At 27.4% G+C, this 17,500-nt stretch overlaps 1 protein-coding gene across 8 annotated transcripts in view; it reads right to left on the minus strand.

Moving 5' to 3' along the window:
* Nucleotides 1–537: 537 nt before the first annotated feature.
* The window catches only part of pnut (septin 7-like protein pnut), a 48,296-nt gene continuing 31,333 nt past the window's right edge, over nucleotides 538–17,500 (minus strand). For 5 of the 8 annotated variants that reach the window (XM_035880351.2, XM_035880344.2, XM_035880342.2 and 2 more), the window contains exons 4-11: nucleotides 12,077–12,812; nucleotides 10,162–10,369; nucleotides 9,235–9,487; nucleotides 8,798–8,987; nucleotides 8,442–8,607; nucleotides 6,622–6,757; nucleotides 6,330–6,493; nucleotides 3,406–4,355 (exon numbers count right to left, since the gene is read on the minus strand). In XM_035880351.2, coding sequence (XP_035736244.1) covers nucleotides 4,202–4,355; nucleotides 6,330–6,493; nucleotides 6,622–6,757; nucleotides 8,442–8,607; nucleotides 8,798–8,987; nucleotides 9,235–9,487; nucleotides 10,162–10,369; nucleotides 12,077–12,812 — 2,007 coding nt within the window. In that variant the 3' untranslated portion in view covers nucleotides 3,406–4,201. Of the gene's footprint in view, nucleotides 2,014–3,405; nucleotides 4,356–6,329; nucleotides 6,494–6,621; nucleotides 6,758–8,441; nucleotides 8,608–8,797; nucleotides 8,988–9,234; nucleotides 9,488–10,161; nucleotides 10,370–12,076; nucleotides 12,813–13,059; nucleotides 13,210–17,500 lie in introns of those variants that run through there. The other 3 variants (XM_035880354.2, XM_085656158.1, XM_035880356.2) reach the window with 3 other exon arrangements.

A 17,500-nucleotide genomic window follows, 5' to 3' on the forward strand; every position in this document is an offset into this window, starting at 1 on the left:
ATAGCGTTGGATCCAAAATCAACTTTCTTGTAAATTCACGCCTGGTCACCTACTTTCAAAGTGCAAACAATTTTTTTTATTTGATTATCGAGTATATATAATACGCTCTCTCTCTCTTCATCTATAATGGCCGTCATTTACGAAAGAAATGCTAATTGGAGTTTGGCTGTTATAAAAACGCACGTGATAGATTACGATTACATCATGAATATATATATAATATATAATAAAAATTTTTGTTATCGAATATCATTTTTTTGTTTTGTTTTATTTGTCCTCTAATTATGCTGCTCCCTTTTTTTTTTTTTAATTTTAACTTTCATTTATCGGACATTATGCGATATCGGACATTATGAATATGTTATTAATTTGATAGTTGCGTGGTTTTGTATTCTCACTCAAGCTTCATTATCATTATTATTATTTATTATTATTATTATTTATTATTATTATTTTGCTTTATCAATTTCAAAGCACAAAAAACACGCCGAAGTGATTCTTTTCGTATAGACAGATATTTCTCGCGTTTGAAGTCAAATAAAATTTTGTTTTCTTTTTTTTTTCTTTTCTTTTCTTTTTTCTTCTTACATTATTTCTTTCAGAATACCGATTTTCTTTTGCATCGTCATTTAATATGTACCAAAAAATAATAAATATTTACGAACAAAATATTTATTAATTCAGAAGAAAAAAAAAAAAAAGAAAAAAAGATGAACATTGTAATATATGTTAAATACAAACAATATAAATATTTCAATATTTATTATTATATTATTGCGTAAATATGTTTATTATTAATGATCGAAGTAGCAAAAAAAATGATCAAATCTACGACGGTTTTTCGTTATAAAAAAAAAAAAAAAAAAAAAAAAATGATCGTCGTTACTCGGAAACTGAATATGTGAGCAGATACAAAGCGGCAAGAAAAAAATTAAATAAAAATAAAAAATAAAAAAAAAAAAAGAAAATCGTTTTACTTAACCTCAAAACGCATATACGCATATCCAGTCTAATTTGACATTATCTAATTTGCACGATACAATTGAGGCTCGATTTGAGATTAAGCACCATGCACGGTACGATTAATTTTACGAGATTAAGCATTTATATTATTTTGTCGTTGATTTTTCTTTTCTTTTTTTTTCTTTTCTTCTTTTTGATATCGTAAATTATTCCATATCCTATATTTAATATGGGTATGATTATTATAATATATGTATACATTTTTATACAATTTCATTTTCATTCTTGTGAAAAATCTTTATGATCGAAGAGAAAAGAATCTTTCATAAAATCACTCTGCACCAGTATTGAACGCTTTTCTAATTCTTTCTAAACACGTCAGTCTGTGAAATAAAAACGTTATATTTAATATTCAAAATGTACTTTCTTCAAATTTTCATTATAAAAATTTTTCGAGAAAACAATAGAAAAAAAAATAAAAAAAATACAAAAAAATAAAAACATAAAATAAAAAAAAAAAAAAAAAGAAATAATAAAGGGAATCTTTGAAATTTAATATGAAAATGTCGGTATAAGTTTCCTGTAAAGGACTCTATCCAAGATCGATGCAATTCGATCTTAATTTGAACCATATTCATGGATATATATATATATATATATCATTCTTTTACAATACTTCGTGTAAGCGATTAATAAAGGTCCATATATAATTTGCGCTAATGTTATAAAGTTTTATATGAGGATATTAATGAGAAAATGATGTGTGTGTGTGTGTGTGTGTGTGTATGTATGTGTGTGATGTTTGATTGAGTTCATTATGAATCTCTTGTGAATTTCTGTAATAAAATAAATTCATTGGCTGGGATGAAAATGTTATCTCATCGCCACTGTGTAAACAGGAACACCATTGTACGATTTGGAAAGAAGCAGCACCTCACTGTGCCTTCCCCAGATTTCTTTTTTTTTATTTTTTTTTTTTTTTTAATTTTTTTTTCATGTTATTAGAACAGGCCCTTCTTCTTGTTTTTCTTGTCCTTCCCATCCACAGCCCTGAAAGAAAAATTTAAATGTTAAGGAAATATTAATCTGTGAATTATATGTATTTCATTATAACTCTGATCGACATTGTTTACTTATTTCAAGTATGATTCAGATTTTAAGATTTTGCTGTATGATTATCGATAGTATATAATTATACATGTGTGACATTATTTTTCTTTTTTTTTTTGTTGCAAAATAATAATCAATATATCTTAAATTTATTCTAATCGATTTATTGAATATCTTTTATCATCATATAAATAGCTTCTTCAAAAATATTTGCCATTAATGAAAATATTTTTATTTCCGACAAGCAACAATTATCGTATTAATACAATCATTTGCAAAATCTAAACATACTGAGATCATGCTTCATCAACTATATGGGCCATTTTCCAAAAGGCACATATATTAATTGTATGTTATGTTATGTTATGTATATACATATATATATATATATATATATATGTATATATATATATGTATATATTATATTATAATATTAATAGTGACTTTATATTTAATAAATTAAGATTTCATTTCAAGTATTTTATCGATGCGTACGAATTATACAATATTAGAAATGCATATAATCCATAGAAATAGATTAATGATGTGTTTAATGTATGTATGTATGTAGGTATGTAGATATGTATGTAGATTTGTATGTATGTATGTATGTTGATATGTATTTTTATATTGTGAAATCAAACTTTCAAGGTTTAGGTCAAAGTTTAATACATATTTGTAGGAGTATAAATTACACATACACACACACACACATGCATACATATATATATATATATATATATATATATATATATATATAATAATAAAATAACAAAATAATAAAAGAAACTGACTCTTAATATTAAACAAAAATTATAAGCCAGGTTTAATTTTCAAACAAACATTAATAATCTGGGAACAATAATTGTAATGCATATTAGAATATGGCTATAGCATTTCTCATGTCGCTCACACAAAAATAGGCTAAAAAATGAGGGTGAAAATTGTTAGTAAATATCTTAAGAAAGCATTACTTTTTATTTGCGAAACAAGTTTTAACGATGAAATTAACAATGTATTTTATCATTTTTTGATTAATTATTTGTAGTGTGTATTCACCTCTGCCAAGCTGTCTCTCAGACAATAAAAAATTGCTTTACAATATAATAAGCATTTAAAAAAAATTTTGAAGTACTATCCAATGAAAAAATACTTTCTGATGCACGAAAGGACAGCTTGCTCAGAGTTTACAACTCTTTGTTATTTTATGAATTATATGAAAAATTAATTATCTACGAACAAAAAATATCTATTTCTTTTTTTTTTTTTTTTTTTTTTTTTTTTTTCTTGTTTTTAAGTAGAAAATGGATATTAAGTAGAAACTGGAAGTACAAAGCTCTCTTATACATTTCTTGGATATCAAATATTGTGCCAAAAATACACAGTTATATTCTTACATCTAAATATGATAATTCATACAATTAAATTAATTTAAGTGTTATCAATGAAATTTTCTTCGTATAATAATCCTTTTCGAACACGACGATAACTTCTTTTGTAATGTGAGAATAACATTTTTATATGTATGCATGATATATAGCAACCATGTAACATTTAACGCAGTACAATGAGATTATGCAGCTATGTCCTCTCTTGCAACTAAAACTAAAATGAGCACTAAATAACGTTTAGTTATTTATCAGTCTGTTTCTCAGTAAGTTATGTTAATTGAATAGTAGTTGAGTTAATAAAATTTTTATAACAATATTCATTTTAAGGCAATTCTAACTATTATTTCAAACGAAAGAAGAGTTTGTGATATTTAATTTTATGTTTACATATGAAATGGTGCAAAAAAAAAAAATAAAATAAAATGATATAAGATATAATCTGGCACATACATCTGACTCTTAAATTGTGTTTGATATAATTGTGTTTCTCAGTTAAATATATGTATATTCAACTTTGTCATAATGAATGTGTTAAATGATACGTGTCAGGTATGTAAAATTAAAATGAATGACATAAAAGATATTCATAGTTTGATTTAATTTAACTTAGTTCATTCGCATCATTAGGGATGGATATCTGACTAATTGATATATTTTTTTTGTGTTATTTCTTGTCTTTTTTGTTTTTTTTTGTTTTGTTTTGTTTTTTTTTCTTTTTTTTTTTTTTTTTTTTTTGTTTAATCAGGATGCTGTATGACAAGCTGTATCTGTGTGGGGCTCTCTTGAGGTGATTTGAAACTGGTATGACGGCGAAGAAGACTTCCTATCCCTCGGGAACCCCTCAACGTACCCCCTCCACCTCCAGATCCCTCGGACGACACCGATCCCGTCCTAAATTAAGGACACCCCGATATCGTATACACACAACAAACAGACAAGCGCAGGCATGACATAACATTCATCTGGAAAGCTTTTTAGGAACGAATTTGTGTATATAACTTAAGTTACTGTTTGTTGCATATAGTATATGAACTCTAAGATAGAGATATTCAATATAAATCTGCTTTTCTAAAAATACCTATGTACACATGTTAAAAAAATTTAATAAGAAAAGGAAGGAAAAGAAAAGAAAAGAAAAGAAAAGAAAAAAAGAAAAAAGATTATTGCTGTAATATTATAAGCAGTACACTTTTCTTTTTAAGTGCAATTATTTATAAATGATATGTTGACATTAATGCTATGCTATGCAAATAATAATTAGTAGATATTCTGGAAAGGCAAAAAATGTTATTTAATTGTAAACATTTGTTATCATATTAAACACCTTCGTAACAATAATTCTTTTGAAAATGTGCTCATTCAGTTTAATTTTGAATTATTCTAATTATTTAAATATATTTAATTAAAATAAAGATGGTGTAACGGATATAATGTTGAATATTAAATCACACTTAATATGTATACTCTATCACATTACTTGCCTTTTGTAAAATCGGAAAAATCTGCTGCATGCATTATAAAGAAAGAAAAGAATAAGATATACATGAACATTGTGAAACTATTCAATATAGATAAATTATTTAATTTGATACTATATTCTAGTTTTGTACAAGAATTAAAATTCTTTATATATACATACATATATATATATATATATATATATATATATATACATATACATATACATATACATATATATATATATATATATATAAATATACAAAAAAAAAGAGATAAATAAATAAATAGAATACTATATTATTCTATATTACAAGTAAATATACAACAAACATAAATTTTAGATGACAAATATGTGCAATTTACTATGCTATTTTGTGAGAGTAGATAAATGTGAAATTAAAATAAGTTAAAGGGTTAAAATGTGCGAACAATTTGATATTTTTTCTATTTTATATATCAAGCAGACAAAGCTTGTGATTTGGTAGCTGATATACATGAAGCACTAATAATTACATTTATGAAAAGCACTATATATCAATTTGTTATTTAAACAAATTATTCATTAACGAAAATGTATTGCATTACTATCTTACATAATCTTGTATATGCCATCATATCAAATTCCTCAGTCTCCCCACCCCCCAAAAAAAGAAATAAATAAAAATAAAATCTACTTAAAAATTATATGTTGCAGATGATGTATAGAACGATAAAAGTATATTTTATGCTACAAAAATAAACATTTTTATAAATCGTAATATAAAATTTCATAGCATTAGCATTGAGATCAACAATTCATTATATTCGTGTTATACAAATGAGAATTTATGAATTTTCTAATATAAACGTATTTGTAATACGTTTTCTTGTTATTAAGCGTAAATAACAGACAATATCTCAAGCAATTAATTTTAATAAGAATACATAAGAATATATATAGCAAAATCTACTATAATTTATTTAGCCATTTCCTGTTATTAATTAATTGCCTATACAAATACTTTTTACTTATAGAAAGTAACTATACACATTATTAATATAACTTCGTATATATTAATAAATATTATGATAAAAAAAGAAGAGAAGAAAAAAAAAAATTAGAAATGATGTAACACATTAAGTAATATGCACTTAGGATCATTAAGTTTATCATTCTTTTTTTTATATTTTTATTTTTGTATACCCTATTTCTAATTGTATATGAAGAATTAAAAATTAAATCAATTTCTCCTTTGCGACACGAATGGCAGATTGTTTTTGATATATAATACAATAAAAGGATGGATAAGTGTAATCAAAGCAGTAACTTTGTGTATAAAAATGAAAAAATAAAAATAAAACGTTGATAATTCAATACAAAATGGTCAAAAGCATTTTATTGTTAATAAATAAATTCACACTTACTCTTTTGAGTTGGCTTCTAAACTGCGCCTACGTAATTCTTCAATACTGTGACCGGTCTGTTGTTCCCATGCTAATTTTTCTGCTTCAAATGCACGTCTTTTCTCTTCTAATTCGCGAACTTGTTGTTCTAAAGAGCGCCGCATTTGTTCATGCCGTCTCTGTAACTGTAGTCGATATTTATGTATTATAACATGATACAATTTTAAAAAGAACAAAATTATAAAAATAAAAAGAAAAAAAAAATGGAAAAAAAAGAAAAAAAAAAATCATAAAAACAAATGATAATACTTACATCGGCCTCTGAATCTTTAAGTTTCTGTTTCTTTTCACGAACTTTCATTTCGAATACTTGTTCCATTTCAATTTCCATCTTCTTCATTTTATTATCGTGTTCTCTTTTCTCTTCCTCCAATTGAGCCAAAGGATTCCTATAATAAAAAAGCAAAAAGAAAAAAAGAATAAATAAATAAAACAATTTTACACGCACCATCGAACATAATTATCAAAATATAAATTATAATTACATCTACGAGAAATAGTTTTCTTTATTTGTACATAAAATCGTACTAATACATTGTTAGTTTACAGGCATATATATATATATGTGTACGAGAATAATATTCATGTAGGAAATATATACTAGCGTAAAGTTTCTGTAATATCATTGTGAAAAAAAAAAAAAAAAAAAAAAAATATATATATATATATATGCATATATATATATGTTCCTAATATTTCTTTGAAATATTGTATAGATTTACGAACGAGACATTACAGAGGGGGGGGATAGTAGTGCTGTGCCATTTCAATGATGAAAAAAACTAAATAAATAGCCACTAAAAGAAGATAAAAATAAAGCAGCAAGCAATCTGTTATTTATATATTTAGGTATATATCAATGCGAGGTTTCATAAAAAACTAATAAAATAAAAACAATTCTTTTTTCTTTTCTTTTTTTTTTCTTATTTCAAATATTCCTGGTTCCTTTTATCTACACTTTTCTTGGAACTTACTAAATTTCACAATTATTTATAATGCGTTACTTGCAATAACTAATATCGTTACAGAGGGCTCACTACTTTATCAAATGTAAGATACAATATATCATTTTATTGTTATCATTTTATTGTTAATAATAATAGTTCGTATTTGAAATATCATGTTTGTTCGACTTTTTTATTTTTTTTTTATCATCGATAGACAATATTAATTCTTTCGATTTCTCGATGCAGTGAACCCTCCTTTTTTTTTCTTTTTTTTCTTTTCTTTTTTGTTTCTTTTAGCATGACATGATTTCTGATACTAAGAACTAGCAAATAGAAATTCGACAAGGCTTGTGCACACAAAACCATAGTACATGACCTCAGCCTTATTAAAGGACTTACCACACTGTCATGAAACTGTTCATCACTCCTGGTGGGCACAAACTAACCAATAAGAAATCAATATTAAAATTCATCTATTAAGAATGCAGTTAAAAAAGTTTTGTCTTTATCACGGATGTTCTCTTTTTTCCTCTAAATCTTTTGCCGCCTACAGTGCGATTTCTTTTTTTTTCTCCCTTTTTTTCTATTCTTTTTTCTTTTTTTCTTTTCTTTTTTGTCAAAAATCATTTACATTACGTTAATTATATATATAATATATATATAAATGTATATTATCTCTCTTACTTTTCAGTAGTTTGCATGCACAAGCTTTTTCCATTGGTATTTTGGGAAAAAGAAGAAAACAATCATAAATGTTAAAAAAAAAAAGAAAAAAAAAAAAAAAAAAAAAAAAAAGAAAAAAAACTTAGAATGATCGAACATAAAAGTAAGGAGATTATAATTCCCTCCTACTACTTAACAGGTTGTAAATAAATAAATAATTAATCTATATCGCTCCATTCAAATTCTTAATTTAATTCTTAACGTGTTATACTTTAAATGCCTGCATCTTGTTATTAATTGATTATATAAATTCATCATTTAATTTTCATTGCCTCTCATTTTATATGTATATGTGTACGTAGAAAAGAAATCAAAAATTTCGTTTGAAATAACGACGAACGTGTGTATAATATAAAGATATTAAAACATAATAATTTGTAAAAATATATACTTTTGTACGTACTTATTGGAAATTTTAGTCGGTTTTCCATCTACACCAAGACCGGCCAAAGTCCGACATCGAAAGTTCTCATAATGTATATTATTTGTAACATCTTGTAAATCTTGCAGATGCGTTCGAATGATCATATCTCGTAGAGCTATGAAGTCGCAATGGTCTAGATTCTCAACTGAAAAAAAAAAGGTAACGATTAAAGATAATAATTTCACAAATATATATTTCTAGATATTAATATCATTTTAAAATGGCAATGATATGAATTATACATATAATAATAATAATAATAATAATAATAATAATAATAATTATTATTATTATTATTATTGTTTGTTTGTTTTTTGTTTTATTTTTTCATATACCTTCAGCAATACCCCATGGATAATTTCTTCCACGTACTTTCTTCCCATCGTGTTCGACTACAGTATTCGCCCCAACAACAGCGAATGGGACTCTATCCCTTAAAACTTTATCGAACTTACTATCCTCTTCGTATTCCTCTTCTGGGAATTCATAGATTTTGATTTTGTGTTGCGCAATTTCATTTAATATCTAAACAAAAAAAAACAAGAAAAATAAATAAGATGACTGAAGGAAAAAAAAAATAGAAAAAGAACAGACCTTTTAAAAAATTCAATATATTATATACACACATACACACACACACACACACACACACACACACACACACACACACACACACACACACACACACACACACATACACATTATATATTTAAATTGACAATTATTATTTTATAAGAATATATATATATATTTTTTTTTTTCATTTACTTACTTTTTTTTTAAAATAAGCACGCTCGTCAGGAGTCATCGTATCGGCCTTCGCAATAACAGGTATTATATTGACTTTGTCGTGAAGGCGCTGCATGAACTCAACATCGAGCGGCGTCAGGTCGTGACCCGAGGGCGCGATGAAATAAAGACAACAGTGTACTCGACTGTCGGGTATTTGCCGTCTCGTTACGCGAGACTCGGCATTCAGGAACTCCTCGTATTTCGACTCAATGTATTCTATAACTGGAACCCAACTGAAGCAAATGATATATACATATATATATATATATATATATATATATATATATATATTTACATATAAAATATATATATATATATTTTAATCATTGAAATTAATAAACGAGCAAATATATGTATATATGCTATATGTATATATGCTATATGTACTAAATGAGACAACAATCTATCATATAAATTTTTAATAATTTTCTAAATTATGAACAATATGAAAAATTATTTTATATGCAATTTTAATGACATAGAATAAAATTTTTTTTTTATAGTTATATATATATATATATATATATATATATATATAATATAAAATAATCATTTGTTCCTTTATAATTTAATTTATATTATAATATACGCTGTATTTGTTTTACATTTGCATAATATCAATTTGATGATTGGATTTTATTACTAAAAATATCAATATTTACTTGATCTCTGATTGAACTCTGTTTATTTTTCAACTCAATAGTAATTATATTAAAAGTTAAATTTAATTTCTTTTGCAAAATGATTTCTCAATAAATTCATAATTTCGTTTTTTTTTTTAATGTGCACGATTTTAAATTGTCACATTTTTATTTGTTTTTAAGTATGAGTTTTAAAAACAGCATCGATTTTTTTCCCATGCAATATACAATAGGTGAAGAATAAAAATAAATAAAGCACAAATTACCAATTACTATTGTCGATCGCATCGCCAAATCCAGGCGTATCGACCACTGTCAATGTAAGATTTACCCCATTTTCTTTCAGCAACACTTTGGTCGTTTCCACAGCTACTGTTTTCTTTACCCTGAGGCTAGGTCCTGGATATTCCGCGCTGTATATGTCGGCCAAAAACATGGAGTTTATAAAAGTTGATTTTCCTAGTCCGGATCGACCTAAGTGAAAGAAATAAAGAAAGAAAACAAAGAAAGAATGAATGAATGAATGTAAGGAAAAAAAAAAGAAAAAGAAAATTTTAAATACTACAATTGAATTTTTTTCACGAAAGTATTCATAATTTTTGTTAAATGTCTTTTTCTTTTTTCACATTTTGCTCTTTTATACGATATGTTGGGTTTAATAATAATAATAATAATAATAATAATAATAATAATAATAATAATAATAATAATAATAATAATAATAATAATAATAATAATAATAATAATAATAATAATAACAATAATAATAATAATAATAATAATAATAATAATAATAATAATAATAATAAAAATAATAGTAATAATAATAATAATAATAATAATAATAATAATAATAATAATAATAATAATAATAAAAAGGTACAAAGAGATCGATCACAAATTTGTATTTAATCCAATGTATATTATTATAGTATGCGTATTAATATTATCCTTGCATTTGCAAACCTTGAACCAGTACCAGTGGTCATTCTCAAGGGTACGTACTTGAATTGCTTTATTTACGGAGAATGACTCCGTTTATACCGATCCTATTAATAGCAGAGTTACTCCGCCCATATTCTCAAATTTCTAGCTTTTATTTTGAACGGGGAATTCTCATATTTATTTATACATATATATGTCTATATACATCATAATATATATATATATATATATATATATATATATATATATGTAGGTGTATATATCGTGAAGATGCTTTGTTCTTCCAGAGGAACATAATGATGCACCATAGCGCGCGCGCGTACCAAAAAAAAAATATCCCTAAAATTTAGAAAGTCAAAAGTGAGTCATGGAAAAAGGAGAGTCTACTCAAGTATTCTCAATCAACGATGAAATTACGAATTTCGTCAACTCTAGAGTGAGTCTTCGTATCTCAATGGACTCGAGATTTCAAGCCAAGAAATTTGAGAACCACTGAGAACAGCGGCAAGCCTAATCCAGCTGCGCTTCGGGATATATATATATATATATATGTGTGTGTGTGTATATGTACGTAGATGCAAGCCGGCACTGCACGTGTCGAGCAGATGAGAAAGTTTTATAAAAACGATATATATATATATATTTTTTTTTTGACCGGAATTAAAACAGCAGTGCAGTAGCTTAGAGAAGAGAAATGGATAAAAACCACAGAGAAAAGAAAAATGGCCTTTCTTTTGTCTTTCGATCTCTTTGAACCTCGAGAGTAGAAGAGAGACGTTCGTTGTCCTTTCGGCAGAAGGCGGCAATGTACGTTTAATTGAGTACAAACGAAACGATCCCTTCTTCGTTTTCAAGACCCTGATGCGATATATTATGTGTCTCATGCATGCAAGTGTTATATATATAACTTCGTAATAATGTTCATAAAAGTTCATATTCTCAAAAGTGTCGGAAAAGATCAATTTTAATAAAGACAGAGAGAGAAAGAGAGAGAGAAAAAAAATGAAAAAGAAAAGAAAGCATTGTTGTGAGAGAGAGGTAAATGAACCGAGATGTCGTAGCGAGTCGGTAAAGCAGAGCCATTTTTTCCTTTCCTTGTTTTCTTCTTTACCGACAGTGTCTCATTCAGGAAGATAAGGTAGAAAATTACTTTAACAAAAGAGAAAAAAGAAAAAGAGAAGAAAAAGGAAATAGAAAATAAGAAGGGAAAAAAAAAGAAAATGACAATATACGAACCAACAACCATAATGGTAAAGTCAAATCCCTTCTTAACGGCCTTCCTATAGACCTGGTTAGGTAAATTGGCGAAGCCAACGTAACCGTCAAGTTCCTTTGACTTTGTTAACGGTTGAAGCGGCCGATGATGTATAGCGTTAGATGATGAATCCTTAGAATCGTTGTTGCTCCTTGCCGATTCTCTTTTGTTGCTATCCTCGGAAGGATCATTGTTCTGATTGAGTATCAGGGCCGAGGCCGAGGTATGATTGGGATTGTTGCCTGAGGTTGTCGTGGACGACGACGACGATGTGGAGGTGGAGGTCGAGGAGGATGAGAGAGGCAAACGCATCTTCGCCGTTGGCGGTATAGAAGAGCTCGTCGCATGACTCGCATGACTTGCGTTAACACCACCAGTGTAAATGCTTGCCGTCGTGCTCAAAGAAGACGAGGATGAGGAGGATATGGAAGATGTCGATTGGACCGATGTACTGCTGTTGTTGTTATTGTTGTTATTATTGTTATTGCTACTGTTGACGTTGGAACTAGTTGAATTAACAAGATTCGTTGTGCCACTGCTGTTGTTAGTTGTCGTCGTACTGATGCTAGTCGTTGTATTGCCACTCGTAGTCGTCAAAGAAGATGATGATGACGACGCCTGGCCTGGTGGTTGAGGTGGTGGAACTGAGGGCACCGAAGGCGATGAGATTATGCCCGTGCTGTCGCCTTTGAAGAACAGCTCGCGCTTCGCCTGTATCTGTGTTTAAAACACAAACAGAAAGCAAAAACAAAACAATAGAGAGACAATGAACGAAAAATTAAAATTATTTAAAAAAAAAATTTTTTTTTTTTTACTTTTGTTCAATTATTCTTCTGCTTGGAAATTTATTTTTGTTCTTGTTTCTTTTTCTTTTTTTTTTTTTCTTTTCCGTCTTTTTCTTTATCTAATAATTTCTCACAAACGCATAATATTAACATCCCCCACCCTCCCCTCTATACAACACCTGAATCCTTCGGAACCTTCGAAAAGCTCGAGACCAATAAGATATATGCCAAGGACGAGAAGAGCCCGTTGAACGACGAGGACGTGTCTCGTCGCTTTTAGAGTTTGTATTATATGAGCGTATATCTGACTGCTCCATTGACCCGTTGAACTAGGAGAAACAAACTATTGCTAGATGGTATGTTCTCTCTCTCTCTCTCTCTCTCTCTCTCTCTCTCTCTCTCTCTCTCTCTCTCTCTCTCTCTCTCTCTCTCTCTTTCTATCTCTTTCTCTATTTCTTAATACGGACGCGGCGGACGGATACGTGCGTTGTGCGTTCTCAGGAAAGTACGCGACACACGACTGACATCGAGAGTATGTATACATATGTACGTGTACTTACATTGTGGTATAATATGGAATTATATCATATATAACGTGTATACGGAGCGTTTCTACCAGAGAGACTACGAACAATAGGCGTCCTTTGTTACAGGATAGGCTACGTCCTTGTTTATAGTTTTTCTCCCACAGAAATTATCATTAAGATTTCGTCATCGGAATAAATGAAAAGAATAATGACGAATGATATTAGATTGATAGATGGTTAAAAAAAAAAAAAAAGGAAAAAAGGAAAAAAGAAAACAAAATATATGACGTCAAACTTACCATCGTCATATTTGTTTCCTTCTTAAGATAAGAAGAAAAAAAAAAAAAAACAAGAAAACCGAAGGATGAAAAAGTAAGCCGAACGAAATTACAGAACCTAGATCGATCCGTGAAAGGGAAAAGGAGAAAAAGAGAGAAAAATATAATGGCGACGAACTAACTTGCCGTTATGTTCCTTTTTTTCTTAAGAAGAAAAAAGAAAAAGAAATCAAAAGTATGGAAGTAAGCCGAATGAAATTAAAGTTGGATCGATCTTCGTAGAAAGAATAGAAAAAAAAAGAAAAAAAAAAATTAAATTGCGTCCGTGTTACTTGCCTTCCTAAAAAGATAACGAAAAGTGAATAAAAGTAGATCGAACGAAATTAAAGTTGATCTTTGCACAAAAAATAAAAAGAAAGAAAAAAGAGAAAAAAAGGGGGAAAAAACAGAAAGAAGAGAAATAAATAAATAATTACCAAATAATGACGATACATGATACAAAATACAATACATGACGAACTTGTCGCCATGTTTCTTTTCTTTCTAACTGCGATGACGAACTTGCCGCCATATTTCTTCCTAAGAAGGAGGAAAAAAAAAAAGAAAAAGAAAAAGATAAAGAAAAAGAAAAAAAAAGAGAGAGAGAAAGAACCGGAAGTACACAAGTACACCGAGAAAGATTATGGTTCGATCGATAATTAAAAAAACAAGCGGAGGAAGGGGAAAAAAGAAAAAGAAAAAGAAAAAAGAAAAGAGGTTATCGCATAAATTGAGCCGAGTGAATATGGCGAATAGTCAGGTACGATCGATATGCTTTGCATGCAGGTTTCCAAAGCTAGAGCAGCATACTTCAATACGGTGCTGCTAGTGGTACCGCAGTGTCTTATGAACTTCCGGCCGGAAGTCGTGTACTATTGCCGTGTCCAGGGGACCGAATATAAATCGTGATTATCGAACGAGAACGAAACCAATCAATGATTTTCTTCATCTTGAAAAAAAAAGAAAAAAAAAAAAAGAAAAAGAATAAAATAAAAAAATAAAGCAGTCAATTCAAATTCGAACTCTCTTTGAACATTATATCTATCGGTGAAATCGAATAATTAATCCATAGGCGAGTATCGTATTAAACGATATCGCTCTCTAGTCGCTATTAAATCACCGTCTAACGTCTCTAATTACTAAAGATACATGTACGTTACGAATAAGCTGATAGTAATAGTTCATCGTTAATTTGTTACAATCAATATTATTCGAACGGATGAAAATTTAATCGAATTCATTGGAGGATGTAACAATGGCGTTGTCCTTAGAGATTAGAGTTTTAATGGAAAATTTTACATTGATGAACTCTTCTAATTTTTTATCGCCATGTTGAATGTTTAATTAATGTTTCAAGAAAGAAAAAAAAATAAATAAAGTCAAATAGAAATTGCAAAAAACTTCATGTTGTTATTTTTATTAATATAATAAATAAAAAATTTATTAGTATTAAAACAAACGACACGTAATATTTCATGTTTCAACAGGATCGTATTTATGCGATAAAATTTCGTTAATTTTTCTATCGCGTTATATGATGTATAACTTTTATAAAAACGATTTGAACAAAAACAATATTCGTCCAAGCCTTTGAAATATTCCCGTCTAAAAATATCTCTTTCTCTATATATATATATCTATCTATCTATCTTTCTTTCTTTGATTCTTTTTATGCGTCTGTCCCGTTTAATTTTATTTAATGGCGACGATTATCGGAAAATTTTCTATGTGAAAACTCACAAAGTTGCTTTTTCTTTCTTCCTTAGTTGCTCACATTATAAAAGTGAACATTCAGTGTCAATGTACGAACGATTGCACGTTTAAAAGCATATCGCGAATAAAACATACGGCCGAGCAACATATATATATACATACATACATACATACATATATATTTGTACATGTTTATATATATATATATATATATATATATATATATATATATTGCTCTATAGTTCGCTAGCTTGCTTTTAAACGTGTCGTACGATTTAATGTACAGAAAAGCAGAGGTTTTGGTTTCGACGTTGATGAAAGTACGCGAAATCTAAAAAACGTAAATTACTCCTTTTCGTTTCGTCGACGACGTGGACCGAATTTTCGCAATATCTAATGACGAAATAAAACTTTTTAATTTTTTTCTCATCCATTTTTTCTTTTTCTTTTTTTAGTCTCAGCAACGAAATAGTAATTTGAAGATTCTTCTTCTTTTTTCCCTTTTAGGTAGCACAGATATATTATTATACAAACGAAATGAAATAAAATGATATGAAATGAAATAAAATGAAATAAAATGAAATTAAGTTTTACGATTTTAACGAATTAAAATTATGCTCGACAGAAATTTAAACATTTTTTTTTTTTATCCAAGAAAGATTATATAATACAATTGCGGAATTTATAATATGATTTATAATTAATAAACATTGATATTGAAATACATTTGTATATATATGTATTATATGTATATTAACTTTTCGTGATCGTATTTCTTTCAAATCTAATAGTATATTGACTATGAAAAAAATTTGTTCAAGATTATGTGAATACTTTATAACATTTTTACTTGTATGTATTTGTGTGAAATTTTTTATATATATAAAAAGAAAACAAAAGACCAAATAAAATATATACAAATGTATTATGACTTCGAAGTTTGCACTGCATTACGTTCTTACTCTTCACAAAAAAAAGGTTAATGAAATAAAAAAAAAAGAAAAAAAAAAAAAGAAAAAAAAAAAAAAAAAAAAAAAAAAAAAAAAAATCATAAAAAAAAAAAAAAAGAAAAAAAAATAAATAAATAAATAATTGTCATAAAAATCAAGGAAAATAATTCATTCAACAATTTACAACCTAAATATCGATAAAATTGTACGAAATACTTATAATAATAATATCAATAATAATAAGGATAATAATAATAATAATAATAACAATAATGATAATAAAAATAAATAAAGAAAGAAAGAAAGAAAGATTGCACGAGGAGTGTTGAATTTGTCGAGTCTGGGAACGAGAAACGTCGTCGTCTAACTCGAAGAGCGCAACATCGTCGTCAAGCACAGAAGAAACCGGTCCGATGCATATAACACAGAAACTGCTGCACTACACTGCAGTCTCATCCCAAAGTCGTTCCTGAAGATCGAAAGTCGCCAACACAGACGCTATTACGACTCCGATTCTGTCGTAAAAATTTATAAAATAATATTTCTCTCTTTCTCTTACTTTCAGTTTTTTTTTCCTTTTCTTTTCTTCTTCTTCTTCTTTTTTTTTTTTTTTATTCTAATGCGTAAACTTTGTACTTTGTACTTTATACACTACATGCCATATAAAACATTATTGACTATACTCAATTTCAATAACGAAAGAAAGAAAAAAAAAAAAAATAAGCAGACTGGTTCTATTTTATTAATTACGTAACTGGAAAAGTTTAATTTTTCTTTTTATTAATAATTTACTAAATAATTTCTATTTCCATTATTTTCTTTTTTTTTTTTTCTTTTATTTCTAACATAATAATAATAATTTTTTGTTAATTACATATAACTTTTACATTGTATACATTTTTTTTTCTGGACAAGAGTTAATAGGAAAAGTTAAAAACGAAGAAAAAAGAAAAAATAAACAAACAAATGCAAAAAAAAAATAATTAAAAAAGAACAGAAGTTCTACTTTAAGAATGGTTCTAATTCCACTTTATTATTAATTATATTGCAAAAATGGAATTAATATATACATAAAAAAAAAAAAAATATATATATATATATATATAAAAAGAA

This window comes from Vespa mandarinia, chromosome 3, assembly GCF_050613455.1.
Source record: "Vespa mandarinia isolate Hongniang chromosome 3, ASM5061345v1, whole genome shotgun sequence".
NCBI lineage: Eukaryota > Metazoa > Arthropoda > Insecta > Hymenoptera > Vespidae > Vespa > Vespa mandarinia.